The following is a 26,861-nucleotide window of genomic DNA, read 5'->3' as shown; positions in this document are numbered from 1 at the left end:
AAAATATTTCCGCCATGCAAGACGTCTGGTCGCTGTCATTGAAATGTATTACTTATAAAAAAGACGGAAGCGAATAAATTTCCATACACTTCTTTGAGAGTAAACCCTGCACTGCGATTGGTGACCAACTTTAAAACGGGTTTCAAACTCGCCCAGACGTGCCTTTCGTATTTAATTCGCCAGTTAAACCAAATCGCAGACTTCGTGCACTGTCTGTGAACAGTAAACACCGGTTAACTGTCGCCAGCTTCGCCGAGTTGGTAAATCTAACGGGCTGCAGATCATAATGTGATCAGAATCTGATCAAAAAGAAATATTGTATTTTCAAATCAATCTTCATCAACCATGTTCGATCGCAATAGGATCATATGGGCCTCCACAGAATGGAGGTTTGTATTATTTTGTTTTTACGAGAAATGGATGTCAGCCACTTGCTCAATCTATTAAGTCCATACTCTGACTCATACACAAATTAAAAAACAATATGTGGACTTGTCAGACGCTGGATTTGAACCTGGTAACCACGACCACGACTATTGGCCGACGCTTAAGCCGCAAATCAATACTCACTTATTAAAGTGTACATTCGACGATTCGACGCCGGGACTACTGGGAGCTACGCAATCGAATGGAATTCTAATAATTACAAGATAAAAAGGACTTTTTATATACAACGTTTTTAAATTTTCTGTTGAATCATATAAACTTGACTTGACTAGCTTAAACAATCAAAAAAATTGTACTTGATAGAAATATACTGAAATGTCATTTTGACATGTCATATTGATTTCCATAGTAACGCACGTATATATTAATAATTTAGTTGCTAGGACCCCAGACCCCTAGCAAAAAAAATAGTGTCGAAATAACTTTTCATACAAAACAGAATTAACTGAAAATGAATTCAATTCTACTTAAAGATGGCTAAAAGTATTAAAAATGCATTGGCATTGTGTTCTGATATATTCTAAAAGTTCAAATGTCTAGCTAGTCGGGAAGTTAGTTAAAAATCGATTGCAAGATTTGTACTGGACAAAGTACCACCGGACAAATAAGAATACGAGCTAAGAAAAACGTAGTAAAATAAATAGACGTTCGTGAATTGTAGATACTTTAAAAACATATATTTAATACTAATATATTATTATACTATTTAATATTTGGTGAAAATTTTAATATGCATATTTAAATAATGATTTAATTGTGCATATGTTTAAGTTCTAACGAGAAGAGAGTTCTTATATGTTTATATGAAGCGTCAACGTCAGGCATGATAATTATCAATCCGCAATAAAAAACATTATGCTAAGAGCAAAATCAATATTAAAACTACTAAGTAGTAGATAGAAACTTATTAAACTTCCTCGTTAACTTTCTAGATTTGAAGATAGCGAGGAAGAAGAAAAGTAATTCTAAAAACACTCATGAGAAAATATATCCTATAGAAAACCCGGCAGGAATTGAATCTGCGTCTCTTGGGTATCGCACTCTGTGCATTACCACTATGCTACGACTGCCATGCTTAATTGCGACAAATTTTAACTATTGGCCTTTTTAATATCTGCTCATAAGCGCTCTCCAAATTGAGTTACGGTAAGTAAAGTATTTATTACTTTAATTACTAACCGATGTCACGGATCACTCCAATATTTTCTGTTGTAACTTACTTGAACTTGCCAATAATTTTAATTACCTATTTCTTTTATTCAACGAATAGTTCACGAGTTTTTAAGAATGTACCATTCTTACAATTTTGTGAATTATTCGTTGAATAAAATAAATAGTAAATTAAAGTTATGGGTGATAAGATCGCATCTCGACGATTTAATAACATTTATTGGAAATTCCTCAGAAAACGAAATTCAAATACATATATCACATGCATGTTCGTAATTTAGAGATTTGATTATAAAAAAATATGACACTATGCAGACTTCAAAAGTCCAAACAAAACTTCATTCTTTTTTCAAAGCAGGATTACCGACATCGAATATTAACGTCACTCCACAACAGGCATGTCTGGATATATCCTGGATATATCATCCGAAGACGAATAAAAAGGATTTTGGTTGTATTTTCATATAACGGATACCTCCTCACCTGCATTAGTCCGTTATATCGAGGCACTACTGGACTGCACACTGCATTTTTCTGTTTGTTCGTTATAAAAAGGTAGATTCGCATGGAGGCGTTGAGTATTTATTTTTTCAGAAAGGGGGGAAAAGCTGATTCGCCTAATGATTGTTGAATATTGAAACGATATGTTGATAGATATTTACAGCAAGACAATATATATTTACCTATGTCTAAAGATTTTTAACAATGATAAAATAAACTATTTTCCTCTTAGAACTAATGACATACAATTTGGCACACCTCCAGTCGTCAATTAGCCTTCGAAATGATCTATTTTGCAGTCCACAATGACAATTTTAAAGCTGCTTTTTATGAAGAATATTATATTTTTTAGCCAAAGAAAACAATATAAAATACACCAAGGACATTCACCCTGGCCCTCGTCAAAACAGCCATTTCATAATACCGCAGGTTTATAATAAATTAAAGTATTCTTTTACCCATTTTTTTAAAGTCTTTTGTACTTTCAAAGTAATGCAAAATGTAAGGAAAATTTAATCTCATAAAAGCTCACCTACACAAGAATACAAGGGCTTTGCGAAGCAATAAAAATGCAATATCTAAATGTATATTTTCCTATATAAGCAGATGTAGGTATACCGTCCAAGAGGAAGTAATATTTCTTTGTGATATTTTATAGTCTTTTTCGTATTAAACAAGAAGGTATTGTTAGTTTTCAAAGGAAAAAAGTAAATAATTCATGTTACCTATACATTTCTTATTTCCGCTTCGCATCCGCCCTTTCCACTGATGGTCGATCCAAGATATACAAACTCGTCGACTGTTTCGAGGTTTTGGAGTGAACTTGGTGTTGGTAGAAGGTTGGCCCGATCAATAACCATTAACTTGGTTTTATTCTTTACTTGGCCTTACCACTATATGGAAGGATCGGGGAATTTCGATTGCCACAAAAATGATGCTTGTGCAAACATTAGTGTTCTCGATATTCCTATACGGAGTCGAGTCGTGGACCCTGAAGGCAAGAAAACGGAAGGCAATTGATGCCTTTGAGATGTGGTGTTGGCGCCGAATGCTTCGCATTTCTTGGACGGAGCACAGGACGAACCAGTCAATCATCCAGGGACTGAAGATAAAGGAACGGCTCTCGACGATATGTCTGAGAAGAATTCTGCAGTTTTTTGGACATATTGTCAGGCGCGGACCGGACAACCCGGAGAGACTGGTAGTCTTGGGTAGCCTCCAGGGAAAGCGAAGCAGAGGAAGAGCGTCTGCGCGATGGAGCGACCAAGTGAAAGAGCTGACTGGGGGCACCATCCATTCTGCCCTGAGAAAAGCGGAAGATCGAGAAGGATGGAAAGTCTTGGTCGCTCAAAGGATGGCGAAATTTAAATGTGATCACGATCCTCAGCCATGAGTGCACGACCAAGAAGAGAAGATACATTTCTACAGACATGGTAAGAAAATACATACAAGTCCCTATGTGAGCAAATGAGACATAGTGTGAGACTTTTATTCGGTAAGTAGTAAAAAATATAATTAGTAAGTAGGTACTCAAACTTTGCATGCATCGGATTCTAATATTTTTTTCTCCAAATATGTCAGTAAGTACCTAATAATAGCATAGTAGTAAGCAGTGACGGGATTATCTACGGGAAGGCCCGATACGCTGATTGATTCTGAAGGCTTCCACGATAAAATCATAAATTTAAAATAAAAATTTCGATAGGCAATAATTTAATACACTACATTTTGATGCAGGGTTTTGAATGTATGAGTGTTCTGCGAAAATGAAACACGCATTATGCACGAGCAATAGTGTGTGTAATACACCAATATTAAATGAGCGTCAATGCATAAACCGAGAGCAGTTGTCAGTATTCGACGTATGACGTATTCTTGACACGTGTTTAAGTTTATCCCGGTTTATCCCTTACACGAGATCGGTTACCTGCTACTCCTTACCCGTTAGGTATTTCAGTTCCCATTATTTCTGAGTTCCCTGGTCAGTACCTAATAATAGCATAGTAGTAAGTAGTGGCGGGTTTATGGACGCGGAGGCCCGGGACACTGATTCTGAAGGCTTCCACGATAAAAATCATAAATTTCAAATAAAAATGTACCTGCCTACCTAGTACAAGTGTTAATGTGGGTATCTCTTTCCTAGAAACACACCATGTCAAAAAAAAAATATTGTTGAAAATTACAGTGATTACGGATGACACATAATAATTATTACTTAGTGGTTTATTTTTTGTGTACAATTATGTAACTATCTGTTTGAGCGGTCTGGCTGTGTTACAGGCCCCTTTGATGGCAGGGATTTTGTTAATACTGTATTTGTGATAAATACGAATTGCTATAATTTTATAATTCTAATCTGAACTGTTTCGAGATCTCTTTTTAAATCTCCCAACGAATCGATTACGTTATCTGCGTCAAAGAATATCTCGCCTCTGTGACTAAAATGTTAACCGTAACAATCATCATGTCTATAAGATTATCCATTCTCGAAAGCACTTTGATTGACGCATACCTACTATAAAGCAGATTTTTCAGTCCTTCCAATCTAGTTTAAAGACTGTACTTATTGGCTACACAATACATTTTTATTTGGCCAAATCAGTCGATTGCTTTTAACCACGTCTACATTTCCTGATTAAAAAACTTTTGCCAATGCTATAAGTAAGCACATACAATAAAAACGGTACACGTTTTGTATTTAATTCCATAGTCTGCTGAAATATTAAAAAAAGTACTAATCAATATAAATTTTATAACGAATCATGACATCCGTAGACTTTAACGTAAATATTTGCTTTAATTTCGAGAAAATTGTTGCTATATAAATATTTAAGGTGCGTATATCTACCTACTTTATTTTTTGCTGAGAATTTTCATATTAACCAAGTAAGTAATCCATGGCCCCCACAAGGGGGGAGGCTGACAGGGCTCTAGCCTAGGGGCCCGGGCTCAGGAAGGACCCGGCGTGATGAGTCGACCGATAGATAAGTGAGATAAACACACACCACAAATTTGCTCTAACAGTAAAAAAAAAAGTCGCCTGCGGTGCTATTTTATTTAAATAATTATTATTAATTAAAATATTTGATTGTACGATGTAATTTTTAACTATGTGCCGATACTCGACAACTCCATAATTCAAATGGATGTACATATTAAAAATACAAAAAATCGCTAAAAATACACCATAATTTTACCGCGTACACAATGGAAAACGCTACTGTAGTGCGTCACAAAGACTTTACCTTTAGCGATAGGTAGGGGGGCCTGCCAATCATCCTAGCCTGGGAGCCCGGTTCAGGATGTGGGGGCCATGAAGTAATCACCAACGGTGGCCACGCGGCTTAAGCGTTGGACTATAACGCCGTGGGTCCCAGGTTCGAATCCTAGGTCTGGCAAGTACATATATTGTTTTTCAATTTGTGTGTGAGTCAGGGTATGGACTGAATAGGTTGAGCAAGTGGCTGACACCCATTTCTCGTAAAAAAATAAAATCTGTTAAAACAAACCTCTACTCTGTGGAGGCCCATATGATCCTACTAGGATCGGACATGGTCAAAAAAAACAAACTCGTGTCAATGAACGAAAAGATTAACAATATAGGTACACTTGAGCAGTGATCAATATTTAGTACAATACAATAGTAAATAGTAATCCCAGGTAACGTGCTTCCAATTTATTCTTAAAAAAATCGGTTGACCTAGAAAAAATCTAAATTATTTTTTATTAAAATTAAAATTTATTTATTTACATAGTGAACTTTACAAATTACAAATTCAAGACGGTCACCACATGACATGAAAAACAGAGAAATAGTATTAACACAGTAATAAAAAGAGTAAATAAAAAATAAATACACGGAAGTACACCGAATGACCTAAGTAGACCCTATTTAAAATTATATATAAAACAACGTTCACCTAAACTCATCCTCACGTAGGCGGAATATATCGATATTCGAAACCATTTTATTCAACGCAGTTATTGCCCGCCCAATTTGCATTACCAATGGAAATTGTATATCTCGAAAGTGCAGCCCTAATTACATTTATGATGAAATTTTTCTTATTAATATTAATTATTTTTGAGTGAAGGTAAACGTTAAATAGTCACTTAGATCCGGTCTTCGCCGTTAAAATTGTCCTAATAACGATGTTAAAATAAGTTTTTATATAAAAATTAATCTCAAAAATTATCCGTACTTAGCCAGGTAAAAAATGGTATTGAGTCTTGTTTTTAAACAGAAATAGAACATAATATTACTATCTTTGAATGGCGCGTGAAGATCGGAACAGAGTTGACAATATCCACGAAGTAATGGACGTTTTATTAAATTTAACCGCGAACGCGCAACTCATTCCGCGATGCGGTGTCAACGCACTCGCAAGATACTTCCGCCCATTTCGCAGACCGGATTGTCATATTAATAATATTACTAATTCAAATTTCTTCGAATACACTACACACGTTCTTATTAATGTATTCATTCTAAATTCAAATGTATAAATCGAATTGTATTCAAATATAATGTATTTTTTAATTGTATTCTATATTCAAAAATAAATATTTTAATTTATGTATTCGCCTTCTCACATAAATATTATAATAGGGACCCTATATTGATTTTTCAACAAATTTATATATATAAGAATGTATAATAATAATATATTATATTTATAAAAACAATTCTTATAATATATGTGTAGAAGTATTATTATTACTTATTTTATTTAAATTAGCCACAATCTCAAATATTCAATATTTTAATATGTTTAACAATATGTAACAAAAACAATCAAGCACTAAATAACGGAAACGATGTTTTATAAACAATCAACAGCAAATATGTTGAAGACAACCTTCTATATATAGAAGAAATATATGAAAGTGAAACTGAAAAAGTTACTCAATACAATTATTATAATATGTAATAAATAATGACAGACTATCGAATTTTAGTTTGGTAGTAAGTAGGTAGATATCAGTGACCAGATGTGATCAGATGCAGCAAATGAGGAGCATCCTCAGAAATTATCATTAAAAACTTTGTAATAATAGTAAATATTTTTAGAGTTACCACTCCGCAACACTTCATACTTACTAATTCCACGCCCACCCGTTAAAATTAAATTAGTTACATTATAATATACTTATAGAGGATAATATACATTTTATTTTCAACAGCATCCCTACCAAGGACGTTTATAATCAGGTGATGACACTATATGGTAAGTTCTGGTGGTAGTGCGAGTTATTGCAAATTATCGAATGCGAACTGTCAAGCTGTTCGCTGTAAATTCAGTTAGCTTATTTGCTCCTCTCTTTCATGTGCATTCTTAACTAAAAGTCATGTCATTGTTGTTTTTATTTAGTAAAACGCAATTTTTTTGTAGTACTTATTCCACTTTTAATTAATATATTAATACCGGTTTCGTCCGCCTCAGTGGGACATTTTCAACTGAATACTGAATCCCACTGAGGCGGACGAAACCGGTCCTAATATATTAATTAAAAGTGGAATAAGTACTACAAAAAAATGCGTTTTATTAAATAAAAACAACAATACAATGCAGTTCCACCATGAATTGACAGTTAACAAAATAAAAGAAAAAAAAAGTCATGTCAATTCAGTCAAAGCACACTTGAGTGTATGGTGACCTCAGTTTTAGGTAACTGCTCTTGAGAAATTCCCAGTCATGCTTCACATCTAAACGCAGGGTCCCGTGATACACCAGATTGCGAATGGGTGTGGTTTGTTGGAGCCATTAACTTCAATGTTCACATTAAATGAGAATTTTTAACGTACTAAGTATTACTATTTTTTCCAACATGCCACAATCAAAATTTTCAATTTAATCGGTTTACCATATTGCATTCGAATTCGAAGTATAAGTATAAGTAATAACTAGCACTGCGATTTAAATGTACAGTTTCGTTCTGCGACCTAAATGCAGTGGACCTTGATCCCTACAAGTAAAAGTCACAGCACGCCACTGGGTACGTACGTATTGGCTATTAATTGCTAAGAGATCAAAGCAATAAAATTGCCATTTAGTAGGGCCAATTGAAGAGAAACTTAAATAATTATTCTTTACTGGTAGATAATTTAGCATTTTCTCTTTTTATGTTCAGAAAGCAATCGTTTGGCCTGTAATAATAATATATAATTCTTCCAAGTACATTATTTTCAAGACGGGAATTAATGAAGCCTCAAAATGCTGACATGCTGTTGAGCAAAATGCTCCATTGTATGGTAATGGACAGGAGAAGAGTAAAAAAAAAAAAAAATTACGAAATTTCCCAAATTGATTTATGTAATAACAAAATGCAAGACGTGTTGACATGTACAAAAAAATGTGAAGAATGTAAATATAAAATGATTGCGTCGTATTTCGTGTATGAAAGAATTTCGTGATAAAAACTGTTGACAGATAGACACAAAAGTACTTAAGAATTTACTAATAACCATCACCATAATATTCGATCCTCAAATGGATATGGCCACTTGCTCAAATTGAAAACCCACGACATTATAAGCTTAGTTACTACTTGACAGTAGCGAAGGGTGGAGGTAGGCTGTTACGATCCGACATAAATACCTAATGCACATTAAACTTTGTTAGTCACCCGTATTTGTTTTTATTAAACCAAGACCACAATTTATAGACGGTGTTAGTTAGTTTTAAAGAATAAATTAACCCCTACCTAAACCAAACCATAATGGTTTGGGAATATATTGGGCGATCCGACAAAGTTGTGCACACTTTTTCATTCATACTTATTTGTTTTCGTTGAATTAGAAATACATAATATTACACAATGTTGTTGGTTAATTGCCGACCTATGCAATTATATATTTACATTAAACGTAATGCGTATTCTTGAAGAGTATTTGCCTGCTATTTTTTATACAATGCGATCTGTCATTTAATATTATTATAGGTATTTTTTTTTCTTTTCAAACGCGTGCCATAGGTTCGCCACCCCTGATATCGATATTAATATTTTCACATCATCTAACATGCAGAAAATGAAAGTAAATTAGGTACGTCGCTAAGTACGTATCTTCTCTAATATTATGTGCAGCTGCGTCGCTCACTCTCACGTGTATTAGAAAATACTCTCAGGAAAGTGTCACCGTTTTTTGTTAATATTTAGAAAATCACTTTCAATACAATTTTCTGACATTCTCCAGAATGAAAATAATATCGTAAAAGATAGAAGCAATAATTGTAACTCGTAATTACGTAAATTGACAATGATATAATTATAATGTCGTTGTCAATTACTCATCTGGACAATATATAAGTAACAACAGAAAATATTAGTGTCGAACGCCATTTTCTCCAATCTGCAAATTTACTGCTCAGCAGCCCTATGTTCTAACTAGTGATATCAAGTCACCCGACGACATGACGTAATTGTGACGTCAGCCAATACACGCCAATACAGGCAAGCCGCACAACACACACTCCTCACCATAGATATTATTACGCTGAAACACTTATATGTCTATGGGGACAATGAATAACGCCAGCATTTGACTAGCGTTATTTTCTCGAATGCTATTATCACTCCGGTAGTACGTCACAATGATGTCATATGACGTCATGTCGACCGGGCGACTACAACTCGTAAGTTCTAACATAAGGCCCCAGGTGTGATTCATGATTCTATAATATTATGTCTATATTACTCGTATATTCGCGCCAATGTGGTATACCAATTATTGAAATATGTGCGTCCCATCTAATTATATCTTGAAGCGCTTACAAATTGTGTTAATTTTTAGCAACCAGCTATTGTGTTATCAAGGTACAAATAAATAATCTTAATTATTACTAACCGGCATCAGGATCTCTCCAGGGATTCCTAGAATTATAAATTGAATAAAAGAAAATGTTTGAGGAATTATTAAATTGTAGTTTTACTGAACACCAATGAGCCATTATCCGAGTGAAAGGTCCTTTAATATTGTCAAAGTAACGAATGACTCTATATTAATTAAGAAAGTACATTTCTTTGAAAAAATTAAAGAATATAATATTTACTTAAGTTTTACGATAGAGATAAAAATAATTTATTAGTTATGACATGTATTAATTAAAAACTGTTTTTATACTCAGTATAAAGACAAACATCGTAGTTAGGTAAAGCAATTAACCCAAATACAGCAAACTCATTTCAAGGCATTAAATCGAAGATGTTTTGTATTACAAAAAGAGGGTAAATTTCTGTACAATTAAGATAAGAAAATTACACAGTAATAAAACGGCGGAGGGTAAATAAACACACTTTGCTATTTATTGTATACGTTTTTCACGTTTCATAGACCTTGAAAAAATATCCGTAAGTAATTATTTATACCGAACGTTGTGTAGGTATCAGTATGTATGTACAGTGTTGTACATACAATACTAAAATTCTTTAGGGGATGAAAAATAGTCCTAGTGAAAGTTAATACTCAATTAAATTATTTTATATCGAAGACATATTTTGGAACAGTTTAAGGGCGGACGTGCTCAGCGTGGGTCAAGATGGAGCTTTTATTCTATTTTCAAAGCATGATCCTGGACATTCCTTAAACGTTGTCAATTCAGTGTCAGTTTGTAAATTTATGGCTACGGCCGTATGTTGTAGCTTAACCACTGGGGAATGCCAAAAGAAATGGCGTATTTAAAAAAACACTACCTTATTCTTAGGTCAATAATTATTATAAAGCAATCATTATTCGTAGGATGTTTATCACACTTGAATGGTCAAAGACATAGCTTATAATCAGTATCTTTAGAATTATCTTCAAATGTGTTAATCTTGCCCATTTTTTGAATAATAAAATGCCTAATTTTTGTTAAATTTGGGATCACAGAGATTATCAATATAATTTTTTATCGTAAATATTTCACTATAATAATGTCGATATAAATTATACTGATGGTTTTATAAATGCGTTTAAAAATTAATAAATCTAAAAAATCTTAACACCACTGCACATTTATGTACTGAAATATGACTATATTCTAAAACATTAGAGCGAGAGGTTTAAAAGAATACTATTTTATGTAATAAAAATACTTTATGCAGTCATCAAATGTTTAAAATAAATATAACGGATAATAAGGCTTCAAAATTATATAAATAGATTATCTACAACGTTTAAGGAATGTCCAGGATCATGCTTTGAAAATAGAAAAAAACTCTATTTTGACCTACGCTGAGCATGTCCCCCCTTATGAAATATAACTATTGGGGAAAAAACATTGAAAAAAGACCGAGGGACGTGTGCCCGTATCAATCGAAATACGGGTGAGAACTTTAGGTACCAATAATTAAGCTGCCAGCACAAGTGATAGTAATGTCGATATTACATAATTATTGAACCCCAGCAGACTAGACTCATCACTGAAATTTTAAGAGGTTTTGCACCATCAGAGTCTAGTACCTGCATGCACACTGGTAAAATGAATGTGAATTCTTTACCATGCTAGAACATACCGATGAAAATATTCAATGGAATACCTAATGTACTGTCTTAAAATAAGGCCTGAACAAAAACGAATCAAAAGTACGAGTTAGAAAGCATTCGGCACGCTTATATATCCGCAATATGCGTTAGAGTAAGATAGAATTTCTACAGCTGAATTAAATCGCACCGTGAGTGTAAAACCAAGGCATCTGCAAATTTTTCAATTTCAAGAATAAATGCAAAACAACTGCAAAAGTCGTGAACTTGATAAGTGAAGTAACTGAAAGAACATGCAATATAATGTAGATATAAACCAAATATTATGGTTTTTTTTTTGAAACTCTATTTAACTCTGACTTCAAACCCTAATATATCCAAAATATGTATTTTGCAGATGCCTTGGTTTTACACTCACGGTGCGAAATATTTGTTGTATAGGTACGTCGCCGGTAAACATTGATTTGAATGACTACGGTCATTTAAAAACTGCGACTGAAATTTGTTGTTTTTGTGTTAAATATACAGTTAGTGGTAATTATTTTTAGTTAATTTAGTAGAAAATATGGTTAACTATGTTGTGTTTAAATTTTGTAGCCGTACTGAGAAGAAACATGATGGTATAAGTTAATAATAATAAAATTGAGGCTCTACTGTGCGATAAACCCAAGAAATACGGCTTCACTTTGCCGAAAAAACATACTCTTTTTATAGTATTACTCTGAGACTTAGATGATAAGGAAATAAATGTATCTATTTTTTTAGATAAATACTTAAAGATATGCTAGTTTTTCTGCAAACACATTAACACTGAAAAAGACAGCATTTAACTTTTTTAAGAATTGAAATAAGATAAGGTCGACAATCAATTATTAGAATAGAACGCATTATTTAGAAGTAGAATCTATTAGGTTTAATATTACAATAATTTTGTACATGTTATGTATTTATTCGAACTCTGACACAACGTTGATAGTAATACATATTTATTTACTACAGCTTGTGCTTATTTGTGTATATAAGTTGAATAATTATGATTACATAGATAAACAAGTAATCATTTTGAGTAAGTACCTAATTTCAAATGAGTGATTATCAGTATGGCAAAGTATCAAACAATATTTCGCGAATGAAGCTGACAAGTGATTTGCCGACTTGATTGATGTTTGAGTTTCCAGCACACGATCAAATTAACCTGTAACCTGTAGCAAGGTTTATCGCGACCAGTGACGTTACTAATGAAACACTGAGCGAAAATAAGTAGGTACATGTTTTTTTTATATTATTAATTATTTACGTCAGCACCCTAGTCTGCTGCTGAAAGATAATAATCATATATCTTACCTAGATTAGAATTGATTAGATGGTCAGCAAATATCTGACAAAGGATGCAAGGTAGCTAGATTGATATCGAAAGGAAAATAGAAATAGCAAACAATGCTATGTCGAAATTGTAACTCATTTTAAAGACCAAAAATAATATTAAACCGACTAAAATGTGTCCAGTAAGATTACTTCTCTTCCAGATTTCTATAGAATGCTTCTGAGATTTGGACGGTTAATACAAGATAAAGGCTAGATCCTTTTGAAATGTGAAACTCCAGATTCGAGACAAGAATCTTCGGTTTGCCTTAGCCAGACACTTATTGCCAACAATGAAGACGATAACTTGAAAAAAGTGAATATTGGAAAGGACGTGAAAGAGCTTTCTTCGGATAGACGAACCAAATCAAGATTTCCACAGACTGTGTCACTGAATGCCGAAAAGGATGAAGTCAAGCCGAGAAGGCTGTTAGTCGGTCAAATCATCTGAATCACGTGTCTCAGTCATGAGGTTAAGAAGAAAATTATTTACCTATCAATGATCGGCGTCAATGCAAGGGATAAATAAGAGTAGATAGAGATATTCCTTTTCTTTCAGTATAATATCTATATGAATTTATAGTTATTTTTCAATACAATACCGATAAGTATTGATACTTTTCTATATGCATTCACATTATTCGATCGGCAATCTAATAGCTGTATCTAATTTACCTACGAATCTTTTGTTTAAAGTAGAAATACACTCTATATATTTCAAGGATTACAGGAAACACATTAACCAGTCTGCCGGAGTGAAGAGCGCGGATAAAAAGGCCCAAGGACATCTACCGTGCGGACGTTAAAAGACTTAGTCGGTGTTAATGCATGACTGAGATTGATGAAGGAGACTTGTATGACAACCGCAGTTGATTGTTGTATTTAATTATCCAATATGTGCTACTATTTACTATCTACTGGTCACAAATGTAATGCCTTTGCATACGAGAACTACTGTCGAACAATGTACGTAATTTGAAGCTTATTATAATAAAAATATGTCTAAAACGATCAAGAGAGTCGCCAAACTAGCTTGTTCGTGCCACTCGAGGAAAGGATAAAGGTTTGTCAAATGCAGGACTACATTAGAAGCCATAGGGGACGTATGTATGAGATTCCCAAATTCTTTATAAGCCATTTAACCGATTTTCCAACATATAGCGTATAGCACTGTTTGTGACGTAAGCAATCTGACGTCACACGCCATCCAAAATGGCTGCTTCATCTGTCATTTTCAAATGTCATTTTAGTAGGTAACTGATATAATGCCTCGTACCTATTTCGCTTACAAAGCGCAATATTTCTCATAGAGAGATAAGATGGATTTACGTAAGATTACGATAAAATATCTCCGCTAAACGACCGCAAAAATAGGTACCTACTGCTGTATCTGGCATTAAAATATGCAATTGGAAGCATTCTGCATTCTTCAAAATATTATGGTACCTACCTACCTAGTTAATTATTGTAAGATAACTGTAATAAACAAGGCACAACTCTCAAATACACTGGATACATCATTAGTGTCATACGGTGATTGGTATAAATGATAATATTATTACATAATATTATCTAAATCCATTTGCATTTCTGTCATTAATTCTTATTCTGTTTTGACATCTCATAATTGAAGTGAAGTTAGTCATAATAATATGTATGTATTTAGTATTGCCACCAAATGGAAATGTTTACTGGCAATACTTTATCTTTTCGTACAGTAGAATTATAAAATAAATGTGATAAAATAACTGATAAATTATTTAAAGTTCATAATAATTATTCATTTATAATTATTAAATTTATATGGTACCGTTCGCACACTTTCAGACACATTTACAATTTCAAAATTTTTAATTATTGATCGGGGAATGAAAATTTATAAGATTGCCATTATACGGACACAATGACACATGAAGACGTCACATTCGTAACGTCACTAAACAACGAATTACGTTTGTACTCATGCATATAAACGTGCAGTATATAGCCTATAAGGTTTTTGGGAATCTCATGCATACGAGAACAGAAGCAGAACGACGAATCGATACGTTTGGCGGAAATACATGGCAACAAAAGTGAATGATAGAGGGTATTGGAAGAAGCTAGAGAATGTATTCTTCCAACAGTGGATATATCCCAGCCGATTATAAGTCTGTCATATTATGTTAACATACTTGTAAGGTTAATTTAAAGAAAATTTCTTTCATAAATACTATATTACTAAGTCAGAAAATATCATTTTTCTTATAATAAACGGATTGGATTGAGATATCTGAAAAAAATAACATACTTCTTTATAAAGCTTCGGAATATATACCTTGGTATTAAATTGACAATCAAGTAAGTATACTTTTGTTAAATGTGAAAGCTCTTGTATTTTGGTATCAAGTAGTTAAAAAATATTCAAAATTTTATTTTTTATTTATGGTCTAATCACGGGGATGAAAAAACTCTGATTTCAGTAGATAATAGCAATATCGGTTCTTGTCGGTTTAAAGGCGGCAAATTTTATTTTAAATAGCCGATATACTGAATTATTTGTTAGGTTCAGTTAGGTTAGGTTAGGTTTTCATTCTTGAATTTTGCCAAAATCGGCGACGAAAATTGGCGCGGTTCCCGCCTGGCTTCCCTCAAGGCTATACCTCAGTTGAGGCATGGTCTTAAAAAGATCGTGGCTAGACGATGCGCGGATTGTGCAAATGACGCGTGCCGAACGAAATATAATTTGTCATATAAATCCAACATGCGTCCATTTAATGTTCTGTTTATTGTTCTATCAGTAACAATAATAATATATTCATTGACTTTCTTTTTCAAGTAAATGGGTAACGTTTTTTAGTCATCTTTACAAGATTTAAGAATTAATACCCCCGTCGCCATCACGAAACAAATTGACGTGTTCAAATCTCGACTTTCGCTCTCCAATTGCCAGCGAGTCCAAAATTTCGTCGCACCTATAGTTGAAAATTATTTGCTGTTTCACTGAAGTATGCTCTTAAACCGACTTGTACCGCAATATCCAATAAACAACTCATTTTAATAGGCCTATGAACGTCACTGATAATAATGTAATCTATCAGTTACCCATTCAATTCCGTGGTATAAATAATATGGGTAACGCCGTCCGTGAGTCACGTAATAGTCGGCGAGCGTCGGTGGCGAACTTTCGTGACTGAAATCACAATCACAATCACAATCCCCTATTCACATCCTGCCAGGTCAAATTATCTACCCCGGATTAGAGAGAATATTATCTATGATTAGAGATCTCAGTCACAACGATTTAATGATAAGTTGATATGTATTTACTGCGTTTCTTTGTTAGCGATTAGCAGCAAAATAAACACCAACTTAAATAATAGATCGGTTATTTATTGATCGAGGGCGTTTGTTGTAATGTTGGAAATTATTATTGAAAATGTATAAGTATTATAGTTATCTCATTTTTTTCTATATGTATATCAGTAGGGAAGAGTGGAAGTACGCTGTTAACCGATTTTCCACCATATTATAACGTATAGCACTGTTAGTGACGTAAGCAATCTGACGTCACACGTCATCCAAAATGGCTGCTTTATCTGTCACTTTCAAATATCATTTTAATAATGTATTCATTACAACAAACGTTTGCTTGTGGTCCTCGTTCATTTTGTAGACTCTGTAAAACGTTTGCGAACTATAAAAACAGTTCCTAGTCGTGCTGTTTATTCATTTCATTCATTCATTTATTCTTATTCCGTTTTGACATGTCATAATAGAAGTGATTGGAGTGAAGTTAGTCATAATATGTATGTATTACCACCAAATGGAAATGTTTACTGGGAATACTTTATCCTTTCGTACAGTAGAATTATAAAATAAATGTGATAAAATAACTGATAAATTATTTAAAGTTCATAATAATTATTCATTTATAATTATTAAATTTATATGGTACCGTTCGCACACTTTCAGACACATTTACAATTTCAAAATTTTAAATTAATGATCGGGGAATAAAATTTTATAAGTTTGCCATTATATGGACGCCATGATACATTATGACGTCACATCGTGACGTCGCTAACCAACGGATTACATTTGCACTCATGCATACGATGAGCAGTATTTAGCCTATAAAATATTTGGGAATCTCATGCATACGACCCTAAGACTACAAATTTACAGATGGTATCGGTTTAAAAATCAATGTAACCATGTCTAAACGAAATCACAATAGTTTTGGTATATTTTGGGCGATATGACAAAATTATGCACACTTTTTCATTCATTCTTATTTGTTTTCGTTGGATTAGGAATACATATTACACATAGTCTTGGTGCATTTTTTTTAATTCATTAAACCAACTATAATAAATATAAAATATTATTTTATCAATAACATATTCAAAGTTATGTATGATTTAATTGCATAAATTTAGATATTCTATAGATAGACGAGTATTTTTTGACTAATATCTATTATGGCTTGGTTTCGCAGGGTTTAATTGAATTTTAAAAACTAACTAACACCATCTGTAAATTGTAGTCTTATTTCAATGAAAACAAATACATATAACTGACAAAGTTTAGTGTGCACCATTTATGGCGGATCTTTACAGCCTACTTCCACCCTTAGCTACTGGGAGGTATAGCTAAACCAAGAGATCTCACGGAATATTGAGGTTGTATAGACGCATTTTAAAAACTCCTAGAACTGACAGGATACCAAAATATATTGACGTTCTAAATCGAATGGGAAAAGACTGAGAAGTTATGCAATTTATCCCAATATGGTTGATAACTTTAGAGCGCATAACGTAAAATACTCATATGGGCAGATAACGTTGTTGGTTCAGCGGGAGGAGATAAGTGGATGTCAGAAGGGATGCAGAGGCCAAGTATCTACCTTAGAAACTATCTTAGAAATCGGGAACAATAATTATTGTTTGTTCTCCCAATGTAGGTACATAACTTACCTGCTATTGTTAATTCCAATTGGGAGGACAATAATACTGTGTTCAACTAAATCGCTTCGGATATTTATATAAATTCTTCCTACGAAGGGTGTGTTTTTATAATATCAACTTTTTCTATTTATATTTTTTGTTTTCTTTATGTCATGTCGTGAATGCGTTATTTGTAATGTTCACTTATGGCGGCGGCCAATTACCGGAGGCCAATCGCCGGAGGCCAGTTCGCGGTGCCAAATCGTCCCATTCCCCAGCATACACACGGGCACATACAAATCCACACATCTTAATAATTAATAACAATAATAGATAATTTATTATATTAAGTACCTATCAATAATGTCTGATTGCTTTTTATTGTTTTGGGAAAATAACCATAAAACCCCGTTATCCAAAGAAAATTATTGAACAATAAAATTAATGAATGCCTACACATAAATTTATTGACAGCGTTAATTTTATGTTTTTTGCTGACAATGCAGAATAATAGGTACATTATATTTTACCCCTCCACATAGAAATACTTTCCATTATTATAATAAAATGGTATTACTTTATAAAATAAAAAATAAATAAAGCACTTAATTATATTACTTACGTACTCTTTGGCAATTAAGTATTATTTATTATTTATGGATTACTTACATAATTAGTTTTTCTTGACTAAGTATAAATAAATTATTATCAAAAAAAAAACAAAATCTGTTAATACAAAACTCCACTCTGTGAAGGCCCATATACGATCTTATGAGGATCGGACATGCTCAAAAAAAATACGTATCTACCATGGACATAACAGGCTGATGTAGCATAATATGAAACAATAAAATATCCCTCGTAAACAACCCTGCCTATAGATAATCACGTCACCACAGTCCGCACGTACAAATTTCAATATTTTATAAAGAAATAATTAATACCTACTGGCTGACAAAGCGGATAAAGAACTATGTTGTCATTATTGCAAATCCGCATATATGTCAGTTTAGCATTGCTGTCATATTCTGCTAGCGCGGCTATAGATGTCCGTCAAAATAAAATTATATACTTATAGTTAAAAAAAAAAACAAAAAAAACTCTACGTACATTGCAATAAAGGTAAGTTTTGTAGACGTTCATAAATTAATCACAATAAAATACGTACTATTACGTCTAAGAACTTCTTTGTATTCTTTAAGCCGTCTCGCACGTCTAAACTCGTTTTGGCTGCAACACGGTGAATATGTCGAAGTGATTTTGTTGGCATTCACTACCGCCGTATGATTGCAACATTTTAGTTTGAAAAAAAACAGCTGGAATCACATGTAATATCTCCACCCAACATGCAGCGAAGGTATAATCCCGAAGTGTGATGTCACTGTCCTCGCACGGCCTAGCTATACGCACATAAGAAAGTTGCATGTTGCGCTCAGTTTTGATTTATGACTATTATCCCTGTCGAGACGATTTTCAATGTGCGATTGGACTTAGGTACCCTATCAAACGTCACGATAAAACCACACTACCTTAGTACCTACAGTAAAAAATGTGAACTACCATTTCGCTACTAAGCAGTGTGGTTTTATTTAAACAAACATTTTACGATAATTGTTGGTCATTTGGCCAATCCATTGGGGCATTACTTTAGAATTTTTCGATCAAACACACATACCCCAAAATACGCAGGATTTGAACCCTTGCCGACGGCTTCAGAGACAGGCACTCTGGCACTACAAATGTATAAAATTATTCACAGTATGCACATATTACTATTTATCTACATTGCCATTGATCTAAACTTGAGCAGTGTTGCACACTGATATTGACAAAAATATGCCTGATTGAGTTAGAAAACACCCTGATAGGCAGAGAAAATGCTAGACTATCTTAACATAAAAAAATGTCTACCAACCAGTATTTTTTAAATATATCGTACTTTATTTAAAAACATTGTTTTCATGAGAACAAAGATTGAAGAATAATTTATTGGATATTATAATATAAAAGGCAAAATAATAATATGTCCGTTTATTCCTTCTAATAATTAAGACAGGTACAGTTTGCATATTTTGGATTCGGTTTTAATTCGATGTTCTTTTGTTTCGCTTTTACTGCTGTCAGATTTTTTTCACTTTTAACATGCTTTTAACTTACTATTAAGTGAGTAAGTACCTACATTGTTTTAATTATTTTAATATCTCTATATATATAAAAATCTCGTGTCACGATGTTTGTGGTCGAACTCCTCCGAAATGGCTCGACCGATTTTTATGATTTTTTTTTATGTATATTTGTTAGGTATGAGAATAGGTCAACAAGTATATATCATACCGCTAGGTGATTAGGGTATCTCTATCCAGAAAAATTTCCTTTTATTTTTTTGACAATTTTTTTTGTATTTTTTTTATTATTTGGCATAAAAAAATACATATAACTCCAAATTTTCACCCTCCTACCCCCACCCTCCCATTTTTTTATCGCGATTATATTATTTTTGTATGAACAAATTTAACCGTCGTTCGTATTTCAAACAGAACGAAATTTTTTATGTTGTTGAATGACAGATGGCGTTACGTCCGAGAAGAATTCAAGAGAAGCGTCGCGTCATTTTGACATTTCATTCGGCATATCACAACGCAGTGCGTGCAAAATTTTGTACGATTTATTTTAATTTATCTATTTTTATGTGCGTGTATCAAAGTCACAATGCCAGCAAGACGCAAGGGGGGCCATTTATAATGGGGAATAAAGCAACAAACTTGCGAAATAGTAGAGCAGAAAGAACAGACGAACAAATCCAACAAGATAACAAAAATGTGCGTGTAAGCATGTCGCAATTGCGTGCATCTCAATCACAAGAGGCACGAGCTGAACGAAATCAATAACGACAATTGGAACGGAGCCAAGCGCACCGGTTCGTAGTTAACACACGCATAGCAAATGACCGACAACGCCAACAAGTACATCGAACATTTATATCCGCTTCGTTCCTTCGTCTCGCATTCGAGTACGAGCCAGATATTGAATATTCCGCTCATCCGAAAGTGCTGATTGGTGCTATGGACAAAGAATGTCCCCACTGTCATGCGCTCAAATTCAAACATGAGTCAGCCGGGATGTGTGTGCAACTAACTACCAGAAATTGAGATACCACCAGAACCATTGAACGGCTTGCTCATCGGCACGGTTCCAGATTCAAACCTGTTTTTGAAGTCCATTCGCACATTCAATTCATGCTTCCAAATGATTTCTTTCGTAGCAACAGAAATAGTTCACAATACTGCGGCAAATGGTCAACAATTCCATTCTACGTTCAAAATCAAAGGCCAAGTATACCACAAAGTAGGCTCATTGCTGCCAATGCCAAACGAACCACATAAATTTTTACAAATCTACTTCATGGGCGGTGAGGACGTCAATCATGTGGATGCACGTTGCGGCTACAATAGCCTCAATTCGCCTAATGCCAGGCGCATCGTCGGCGAACTGGACGCCCTGTTGAATGAGCACAATGAATTATTGAAATTCTTCAAAGCACACATGCACGAATTGCAAAGTGACAATCACGCTATTGTCATCAATCCTGATAAAACACCAGCTGGAGAGCACGTGCGTCGATTCAATGTGCCTGTTGTTGACGACATTGCTGGAATCATGGTTGGCGACCGCACATCGACGCGAGAAATCGTTATTCGAAGAAGAAACAATAATCTGGAGTTGATCGCTGACACACACCGTTCATACGACGCTCTCCAATATCCGCTAATTTTCTGGAAGGGACAAGACGGATATTGCATAAACATTAAATAACGAGATCCTGTCACAGGTAATTCATTCATTATGAACATCATTACTCATTTTGAATTGAGAAAATGAATGGTTGATATTTTTTTGTTTTTATCTGCGGTCATCGTCTACAGCGCTCTATTCCTCTTTTTGTCATAGATCCCATCCCCACACACTTACGATACATTCGTTATTTTTTATTTAACAACCAAAATAGAAATAATTTATATGGCAGTACAACGTTTGCCAGGTCAGCTAGTAATAATATATTATGTCGATCTCCGAAGTGACATCGTGCAACGCCAGTTATTTCAGCTAGTAAGTTATAGATAGCTACAACTAAAATATTTAGACATTATTAATTGATTGTTAAAATATTATAGGTATCTAGGTACTTTACATAAATCCAGAATATTAATATCCAAGCAAATCCGATGTAATATTTTAGGATATTTTATCAGAAACTATCACCTGTTTGATCGATAAAAATGCTAGACATAAAGCCATATGCCAGACGCGTATTTTACAAAATTCAAAAATACTATGCTAACAAAAAAATGTTTAATAACAAAATTATATAACGTGAAATATTATACACGAGCAAGGTAGACTGCTTCTTGTATAATTCATTCTTGAATTAGTCAAGACAGATTATGAGTAACTAATAATTAAAAATTAAATTATCATACTAAAATAATATTACGTAGGCAAGTTTTAAATTTAGACCGACAAAAAAATAACATTGATTTCTCTGTGGAAAGTGCAAGCAACTTCCGCAAAATAAATTAATACAGGTGCCCAAAGCGTGCGTAAAAAATATAAGTAGGCCTAGTTTCATTTTCAGCGGATGTTTGTAAGGAATATAACATTGTATGCATGGCCCCCACATCCTGAAGCGGGCCCCCAGGCTAGGATGTTTGACGGGCCCCCTACCTATCACTAAGGGTAAAGGCAGTGTGACGCGCTATATTAGCGTTTTCCATGGTGTACTCGGTAAAATTAAGGTGTATTTTTAGCGATTTTTTGTATTTTTATTATGTACATCCATTTGAATTTTGGAGTTGGGTCGAGTATCGACACACAGTTAAAAATTGCATCGTACAATAAATATTTTAGTTATTAATAATTGTGTGGTTAATATTAATAGTGGTGTGTTTATCTCACTCATCTGGTCGACTCGTCACGCCGGGCCCTTCCTGAGCCCGGCCCCCTAGGCTAGAGCCCCGTCGGCCCCCCCTTGTGGAGCCATGATTGTATGATTTGTATATATTCTATAAATCGGAAATATACAGCTATCGCACTAAATAAAAAGTCAAATATGGGAGATAGGAGTATAATCAAAATACTTACTCGTATTATTGAATAGGTGTGCCATTTTCTTCATTACTTTATACTTAAGTATTTTTTTTTTGAAAGAAAACATTTCTATTGATGCGTAGGTATTTAATTGCGTGTCCGGAAAATTATACGTATGCAGTCAGCCGTATCACACTTCATCGTGAGCTGTTGTATGGAAACCGATGTTCGTATAGCATTGAGATCAAAATGAAACATTCTAATTACGTAATAAAACCCACCGGAATACAAGAGAAGACAGAAAAAAATAGGTAGGTAAGTAAATTAAAAATACAATCATATCGTATACATATATTATGTTATATAGAATTCTGAATTATTCAAAATAGGTTGGCAAGTAGGCGCTTGTAAGTAGGGAGGTTATTTTTAGATATCTGTTTTATTTTATATCAGTTGAAAATGTCCCTCTGAGGTGGACGAAGCTGGTACAATTATTTAATATAAAAAAGGGGATTCAGTACCAAAATTGTGTTTTATTAAAATTATTAATAGGTACCTATAAGACTAAGTATTGACGTATTTTATACATGCATCTGTATGATACATAATATTATAATATATAGGTAAAATTATAAATATTCTAAAAATCTATAATCGATGGTTATTTCCGTTTTTAAGACAATTAATAAATACACTCTTTCTTGCGATAAATAAATAGGCAAAATACGATTAGTAATAAACACCCAGTCTTTCATAATTATTTACATTGTAAGTACATAATAAAATAAGATATTTTTCTAATTTCCAGATGATGATTATAGAAGAATAATAATTAAATACGTCAGAATGCATAATATCTGTACATGAGGCCCAGTGTATCGCTAGTCCAAAACGGACACGTTTTAACCACTATTAAGTATGGACTTTCGGTTTTCTTGGTTTAGAAATTTCAGGTTTTTGTTACGAATAAAATCTAAAAGTGGATTGACTTTGAACGATAAGTAAGTATTTTAGGTATAAAATCTGTACTTAATTCAATTTATGAAAAATCGTACACGTTGATGGCTCACAATAAATATTCTTTGAAATAACTGAATTCAGCATGAGTAAACGATGACTAGTTCCAACATAATTAACGAGTTGTTAGGGTTCCGGTGTTTGATTCCGATTCTGCTTTCAGCACTGAAATTTACCGACAAAATGGACAAAATTATAAAACATAATTCATTCGTAAATCGACACATAAGCTCAATGATTATTATAACCTTGTGTCTACTATCATAAAGTTAATAAGTAGGTACTAAACCCCGCGGACAGAAACCGCCCCAGGGTAGTAAGAACTATCATCCCTCCCTATGCGAGTATTCTTGCTGAGTCCTAAGCTCATGAGGATCGATTAAATGACTCAATGCTTCAAAATGGTGTAAGTATGACTGATGTAATAATGCATCTATGTAGGTATGCTGTTGGACAATAGGGGGAGCTAGGGTGTATTCGTTTTTCACAATGGTAGTTGATATTTTATCTAAATAGGACATTAAAGAAAATATAATATTAAATATTATATTGAATTATATACTTAAATGGTAATTAATCCACATAATTGAATTCGTTGGCAACATAGACGTAGGAGCCGATTTAACCCGATTTAACATACATAATATTGAAAAACACTTTCTGAGAAAATATATTATAACCAATAGAAAAAGTCTTTTTGAAAAAAGTAAGCCACCACGGCAGGGAATCGAACCCTGCATCTCTTAGGTAAGGTTTACGCCCGTCCTTTTACCTGTATGCTACAAGGCGACGTACTAATTGCGACAAATTTTAACTATTGGCCTTTTTAATACCTACTCATCAGCGTTCTTCTAAATCAAACTAGCTGATGCACCTAGCAGAACGCTGATGAGTAGGTATTAAAAAGGCCAATAGTTAAAATTTACGTCGCCTTGTAGTATACAGGTAAATGCAACGGACGGGGCATAAACCCAGGAGACGCAGAGTTCGATTCCCTGCCGGGGTGGCTTAATTTTTTCAAAAAAAAAAATTCTATTGGTTAAGTATAATATATTTTCTCAGAAAGTGTTTTTCAAAATTATGTATGTTCAATAATCAGAATGGTAGATTCTTAAACCTTGCGAATTATTCGTTGAATAAAATAAATAGTTGATTTACCATAATATATTTTGTTTAATTTTAATTTAAAATACCATTCTGTTTTGTCGATTTTTGGTATGTAGGTACATTTGTGATGAAAAAACACAATGCACCTACCAAGAATAAGGTTACTCCCATATTATGTCAAAATCATTTACTTATTACATTAATAATTATAATAATGTTAAAACCTGACAAAAAAAATATACTTAAGCAAACACCAGCACACTTTGCTAGCTCATTTTTTTGAGTTTTAACTGTTTTTTGGGGATACAATGGTTAATAAAAAAAAAAACACTAATAATAATCAATTAGTAGGATGCCACGCGTCAAATTCGAAATCCATTACAAAAACACCTAAGTTGTTTGGATTCACTTACTGTAAATGTTGAGTCCACATACAAAAATATCTAATTCATCCTAGATAAGTAAGTACTAAGCCGTCGGGATAAAAAGAGCCGGTAGGATGTAACCAGCTGACTGCTAAAACGTCGAAATTCGGCATGAATTAAATCTGGAGAATAACTATAAATTTATTTTAAAATGCCTTAAAGTTTTCACTCCACCCTTGGTCAATCTACAACCCGTTTTATTCCTACCAGGGTACTTGTGATAGTCCCTTGTAAATACGCCCCTATTTCAATAAGAAATACAGACATATTTCTATATAAAACACTGTTTCTGTAATATTATTTACCACTGTAAAATCACGTGAATATTTAAATTCAGATTTTTCGTCGGCTGTCACACCTGCACCGGTTCAACATTCACTTCAAGTCACAATAGAGAAGATCTCTCCTTCACTAAACACTACTTTCTTCACTAAAAAAACACCTATTTACCGTCAAAAGCAATACATATGCTGAAGATAAACTAATTCGGTTCACATTTTAGATATGTTACCGTCTTTAAAATGTTTATTTTCACTATAATTGTTTAATTTTTTTTAAATTATGCCTCGATTCGACTTTTGTATTATGTATTTTTCGGACAAAAATCTGGCAGCACAACCACACGAAGCGATGGCTCTTTGCGTACTGGCCGCCGATTGGCTGTTCTTTTCTGTCAAATCTCATTTTGTCGGAGGCAGCGGGATAAAGAGACAAGAACCGGTATGCCGCGTTGCACATACAAAATACCAATAAAAGCAAGACTTGATGTCTCTCAAAATGTATTGCGCTGTAGACTTGAAATGGTATAGTGCGTACTAGAGAAGCTTTCCTAGTTCGCCTGGTTGAATATTACTGACAATACAACGTTTTGTGTGACGTGCGCCGGTGAATACGTTCCCCTTTCTCCTCTGAGGGAGTCGCAACCCCTACAACAGTATACTGTGGTGGCCAGTACATTGTCAAATTATTATCCCTATTTATAGAAAGGTATATAATAATATATATATATAACTTAATAGGTAAGTAATAATAAGCTCGGACGAAAGTGTAATTATTATTATTATATTTTTCTCGTAACTTCTTCTCAACAATAATAGTATACTAACAGACAGCTTGGCGTCCTAACGATACGGTGGTGAATTTGATTATAATTCTGAAGTAAGTAAATCTAAAATCTGATGGCATCGTAGTTTTCCATTTGGGGTGGACTTTCACTCACCTCCGACATATTTCTCACGTTTACGATTTGCACGTCGTTATTCCCAATATAATTGTGTGGTCACATGCGTACCTAGTCATTAATTATTCGGGATTTCGGCCTTCATGATATCGTACGACCCCATCTCAGGCTGCTAG

The 26,861-nt window shown here is 33.7% G+C and overlaps 2 protein-coding genes across 8 annotated transcripts in view; both read right to left on the bottom strand.

The window, feature by feature from the left end:
* Nucleotides 1-26,861, bottom strand: part of LOC147078961 (uncharacterized) — a 799,973-nt gene that overhangs the window by 223,735 nt on the left and 549,377 nt on the right. The gene's annotated exons all lie outside the window — the stretch shown is intronic.
* LOC147078981 (uncharacterized) overlaps nt 1-26,861 on the bottom strand; it is a 228,723-nt gene that overhangs the window by 144,591 nt on the left and 57,271 nt on the right. The window contains exon 1 of one of the 7 annotated variants that reach the window (XM_085952123.1): nt 25,494-26,152. The exons of 3 other annotated variants lie outside the window; for them this stretch is intronic. In XM_085952123.1, the coding sequence (XP_085808249.1) occupies nt 25,494-25,513 (20 nt within the window). In that variant the 5' untranslated portion in view covers nt 25,514-26,152. Of the gene's footprint in view, nt 1-25,493; nt 26,153-26,861 lie in introns of those variants that run through there. 3 more of the 7 variants (XM_085952078.1, XM_085952087.1, XM_085952117.1) reach the window with 3 other exon arrangements.

Source organism: Rhyacophila brunnea, unplaced genomic scaffold (assembly GCF_057557595.1).
Source record: "Rhyacophila brunnea isolate RB1 unplaced genomic scaffold, BYU_Rbru_1.0 scaffold_10, whole genome shotgun sequence".
NCBI classification, from domain to species: Eukaryota; Metazoa; Arthropoda; class Insecta; order Trichoptera; family Rhyacophilidae; genus Rhyacophila; species Rhyacophila brunnea.
This window is presented reverse-complemented; position numbering and strand designations above follow the sequence as displayed.